Source organism: Pseudomyrmex gracilis, unplaced genomic scaffold (genome assembly GCF_002006095.1).
Source record: "Pseudomyrmex gracilis isolate BER0280 unplaced genomic scaffold, ASM200609v1 scaffold_758, whole genome shotgun sequence".
Taxonomy (NCBI): Eukaryota; Metazoa; Arthropoda; class Insecta; order Hymenoptera; family Formicidae; genus Pseudomyrmex; species Pseudomyrmex gracilis.
Window position 1 is genome coordinate 46,877 of NW_018021342.1, and position 5,160 is coordinate 52,036.

Consider the following 5,160-nt stretch of genomic DNA (forward strand, 5'->3'; position numbering starts at 1 on the left):
TTAAATAAAATATATCTTTAGGAAAATCATGCTACAAATCTATTGGCACATGTATCTTTGACTCATCCGCATGAATTTACATTAGTCATGCTACGTAATAAAAGAAAGCATGAAGAAATAGCTGCTTCAATTGGTTTATAAAAAAAGCGTCTTTATATCTTGTCGGTCTATAAGTCCAATAAGCGGTAGGAAGATTAATTATGCAACCAAAATTGCTTTAATTAACCTATCTAATTTTTAAGAATACCATTAGTAGGAATACCGAAATAATACCGGTATTTTATTACGGTTTTCAGTAATGTATCGGTTTCGGTACTATATCGGTTTCGGTGTACAATCTCTAGTATAATACCGGTATTGAAATCATACCGGTAATAAGTCCCTGGTACAGAGTGCGCAAAACAAACAAAGAAATATGATAATATAATAATATTATAATATAATAATCAATTAAAATAAACAAATTTGAAAAATATTTAATTAGAAAAAAATATACGTTTCAGTGACAATTGTCTAAACACACCTCGCATAGATACGGTTTCTCGCCTGTATGTATACGCCTGTGCTTCTTGAAGTGCTCGGGATAAACGAATGTAGCTGAACATACATCGCATTTGAACGGCCGTTCACCTGTATGTGCCGCTTTTATATGATAATCTAACAGTCTTCTTCTTTTGAAACCTTTTTCACATATTTCGCACTTATAACGTTTGTCGTTATAGTGAGTCGCTCGCTTGTGAGATTGTAAGTTCGATCTCTGACTGAAAACACAACACAATTTTAACTCTTTATTCCTATCAAGATCTATTGATAGAAACTATAAATGATTATATTGTTTCTGTAAACTATTAATTTCTACATAATACTTACCTAAATGTCGCTCCACATAATTCACATTGGTAAGGTTTCTCACCTGTATGAGTACGCTCATGATCACGTATTTCCGCTCTACGTGCGAATGCTTTACTGCACAGTTTGCATACATAAGGTTTATATCCACTATGTACTATGCTATGAACTTCCAAATTGTGAGATGAACCAAAGGCCTTACCTATAAAAAGATGCAAAATATTTAAAAATATACAAGCTAATTATAAAAAAAAATACAAAAAAAATATCACATTAATCACATAAAATGTAAATAAAATAACAAGATAAGAAATAAAATGTTGAAAAATTAAATATTTAAATAATTAATGATAAATTCATTATAATAATAAATTACGATGTATGTTTTGATCTATAAGATCTTCATCAAATAATGTATATGTTACAAAATCTTACCGCAATGAGTGCATACATATTCTTTTGCACCACTGTGTGTTCGTTCGTGTTGGATTAGATTCTGTTGGCTCAAAAACGTTTTGTTGCATTGACTGCACTCAAACGGACGTGGTCGTACTTCGTGTGTTTTTATGTGCGCGCGATAGGTATACTTCGATGCGAAGTCTTTCTTGCAGATGTGGCATATGTACGGGCGAGCGCCTGTATGCGTGTTCATGTGTTCGGTCAATAAATTTTTTGAACTGAAATAAAAAGTAAATTATCTCTTTCCAATGTTTAACATATCCTACGAATTTTACTTTCTTCCTATTGTGATACTATACTTGTATTTCTTTCCGCATGTTTCGCAGGTCCATGACTTAAGATGCGGATAATGTACCCTCTTATGAATCCGGAATAATCGTAAATTGGTAAATATTCTATTACATATTTCACATTGAAAGTCACCTTCTTCTTTCGACACATGATCGTCAAGATGCATGGAAAGCTCGGTTCTCTTTCTGAAATCTTGTCCGCACAAGTCACAAATATACAAACGTAGCTCGTGTGTGAGTTTCATGTGTGCTATAATAGCTTTATCATCTTCTGTTACTTTTTCTCCTTTCTCTAAACACAACAAGCAAGTAAATCCAAATTCTTCTTTGAGAATAAGCTGAAAACATTCGTATTTTTGTTCATATTTTTAAATTATAAATTTTACCGCTCTGTCGCAAAAAACAATAAATTTTATACATACATCTTGAATATTTGTATTAACTTCATTTTTCTTTTTCTCATCAGTACTATTTACGTTCTTGTTTTCAACAGCGTTATCAAAATCGTTCAGCTCCTCAACCACCACAACTTCAGATTCTGCAAGCGATTCTTCCACTTGTTCTTGTGCATCTATTTTTACATCCATTTCTATGTCCTCTTCCACATCTTTTTGCATATCCTCTTGCATGATCTCTTGCTCATCCTCTTGCATCATCTCTTGCACATCATCTTCTATATTTTCTTCTAGTAAAATTTCCTTCTCATTTTCCATATCCTAAGAACATTATTAAAAGTTACACATTGCAACGTATTGTGTGATATTATTGATTTCTTAATTGAATTTTTACAGCTTCTAATAAACTGTGTTGACTGTCTCCATTGTCTGCATAATCATGATCATTATATTCTTCTTCACTCTTCTTAATGTTAGACAACTGTTTTACTGTCTGAGTATAGCTTTGAGATAATTCCATTTTAATTTCTATTAATCTAGCTTCAAGTTCATCGACCTAAAATCATAAAACAATGTTAAACACCTGTTTGACAGAGAAGCAAAAAAAGACCATTTGTAATATTTATACTGTTTGATACATATATATAGATATAGATATTTTAATATATATATATATAATTAATTATTATTTAATATACATATATCTACCTCATTAAATAAATTGAAACAGTGTTTACAAATGACACGAGAATGTACAGAGTCTTCATTGATATCTACTTCTAAAACAGCTGCTATAACATCTGCAAGTGGTTTTTCAGATGTAGTAATAGTAGTGACATCATTGTCCTTAAAGATGCATATGCTATTTCGAGTTGATATTCCAACTTTGCTACAGCACACTAAACATTGTGTGCAATCTTTATCAGGATCAGCAGTCATCTATATCGATATAATTAAGAAATAATTAGTACTTAATTGTGATAAATATCAATGTCATATAACTTTTCTTATAAGTTTTATTTTGAAGAAACTCATTAGAAAAATATAAACCATCAAATAAAAAATATCTAATATATTAACTTCAGGTTTTATCCTTCTATCTAAATACTTTATGTCTTACAAAGAATATTGTAAGATAAGAATGATAACAATGTACACAACATATTTTATAAAACTTACACACCTTTAAATAATTTACAAATTTATATTGCTATACGTATATATCATTTATGTAACAAATATAAATCTCGGTCAAAACTGCATATTGTTATTTTACTTAAAACTGCAAAGTATAGGAATATTTTATTGTACATTGTTGATATTATGGTATGTGCTTTGATGTATTCGTCTTTTGCATTGTACTAACTCTAGCGTTAAAATTAATTTCCTCGTGTTTGCGTTCTACTTAACGCATAAATCTCAGAATTATAAACGGTCATATTTAGTGCCAGGCGTACGGCTAGGTGTGTGTGTGTGAGGGAGGGAGAGAGAGAGAGAAAGAGGAAGAGAGATGCAAATAAGGTACTTGTTGGCATGCTTGAAGAAAAAGTTTAATGTCGAATACGATATTCGCCATGTTTATATGTTCAAAGGCGGACTTCGACAAAATTTGGAACAGTTCAATGGAACAGACAACTGCGCTCCTTGAGCATAAATGTTATTTGAAGAGAAAAGATACAATATATTAACACTCAACCGTTCCAAACATTGCATAATTGCGCATGCTGTTTTCTCTTGCCCAGCATTAACGGACAGAGAAAGGCACGACATACGAAAAAGCAAGCGCGAGAATCGAATAATAATGACAATGTATGACAAAAAGTTGCCAGCACTGACTTGAAATTTTCGTTCTCTGGTGTGAGCGATTGGTAGCGAAAGAGAAGTAGCGAAGTAATGTTCCTGACGATTGCGGCCACGTTGTTCCAAAGACAAAACACCTTGTTCGCACGGGTGATATCTTCACGTGCTACGGATACTAAAAATGGCGATGCTCGAAGTTGCTTCGCTGTTGCATTTGGACACCGTGCTCCGCTTTCCTTCTAACAGCTGCCGATGCAAGAAAGAACATGGAATATTGTGTTGCATTGAAGGTGACCGCGCGCCCCCTATCGGAAACGTGTTTTCGATAGAAACATCGTCGGTTTTCAATTCCAAGTTGGGACAAATCATATCTTGAACATACTGTAAATACATTAATAGACAATTTATTTTGTTTTTTTTTTTAGAATAAAAATGAATCAAGAGACATGGTAAGGCCTGGTTTATGCGAGCAATAACTGTTAACTTATGCCGGAACCGGTAAAGTTTAACTATATGATTTTAATACTTCTGTTTATACGAAATTGCCGAATGCGTATAAACAGAAGTATTGGAATCCTATAGTTAAACTCTACCGGTTCCGGCATAAGTTAACAGTTATTGCCCGCATAAACCAGGCCTAAGTCTTGACGCCAAGTACACAGCCAGAGTTGGACATGTATTATATGTGAGGTATTTTACATTGTACACACGGCGTCAAAAATTCGCGGAGTCGGCGCGGGGATCGGAGGGCAAGCGGGGGGTTGCTCGTAGCGCCAACGGGCGCCGTACGAACTAAGTAGTAGTCCACAACTACGTCGTGTCGATAATGTAACTATTCTTCTTTATTATTTTCTTCTCAAAACGTAAAACTATTGGCCATTTGCTAAATACTTAACGTTGACAAGTAACATGTATATAAATATACCCAGCAAACAATTTCTGACTGCGCAGACCTTGGCAACAGAAACTGTGTGCAGAAACGCTACAGTACGGAAACATGCTTTGGTGCTGCCAAAACTGTTAGCACAAAGAGACAAAAAACGCAACAACTCTGTTGGCACATACATGAGACTATTGCGGCCAAAATGATTTCATATATGTTAGTGAAATTGATAACAAATAGATGGTCGATAGCAAGCAGATCTGCTTTAGCAATACTGTGACCAAACAGTCCGCAAAACCGTATGAGCATCTGTTTATGACAAAACGTTGACCGCAGTTGGGTCGATCTGTTGAACGCATTGACGACAGATTGCCACCAAACGCCAAGCAGATCTGTTCGTGCATATGTGCGGACTGTTTGCACGCAAGACTACTAAACTGTCTGTTTGACATCTAGACAACAAAATGGCGATTATCTGCGATCA

General features: G+C 34.2%; 1 protein-coding gene across 2 annotated transcripts in view; it reads right to left on the bottom strand.

Annotated features, from left to right (window-relative positions):
• LOC109861432 (zinc finger protein 2 homolog) overlaps window positions 1-4,087 on the bottom strand; it is a 6,604-nt gene extending 2,517 nt beyond the window's left edge. The window contains exons 1-8 of one of the 2 annotated variants that reach the window (XM_020441072.1): window positions 3,830-4,087; window positions 2,702-2,932; window positions 2,388-2,549; window positions 2,021-2,314; window positions 1,608-1,936; window positions 1,285-1,526; window positions 871-1,051; window positions 524-761 (exon numbers count right to left, since the gene is read on the bottom strand). In XM_020441072.1, the coding sequence (XP_020296661.1) occupies window positions 524-761; window positions 871-1,051; window positions 1,285-1,526; window positions 1,608-1,936; window positions 2,021-2,314; window positions 2,388-2,549; window positions 2,702-2,932 (1,677 nt within the window). In that variant the 5' untranslated portion in view covers window positions 3,830-4,087. Of the gene's footprint in view, window positions 1-523; window positions 762-870; window positions 1,052-1,284; window positions 1,527-1,607; window positions 1,937-2,020; window positions 2,315-2,387; window positions 2,550-2,701; window positions 2,933-3,176; window positions 3,216-3,829 lie in introns of those variants that run through there. The other variant, XM_020441073.1, reaches the window with a different exon arrangement.
• Between the last annotated feature and the right edge of the window lie 1,073 nt (window positions 4,088-5,160).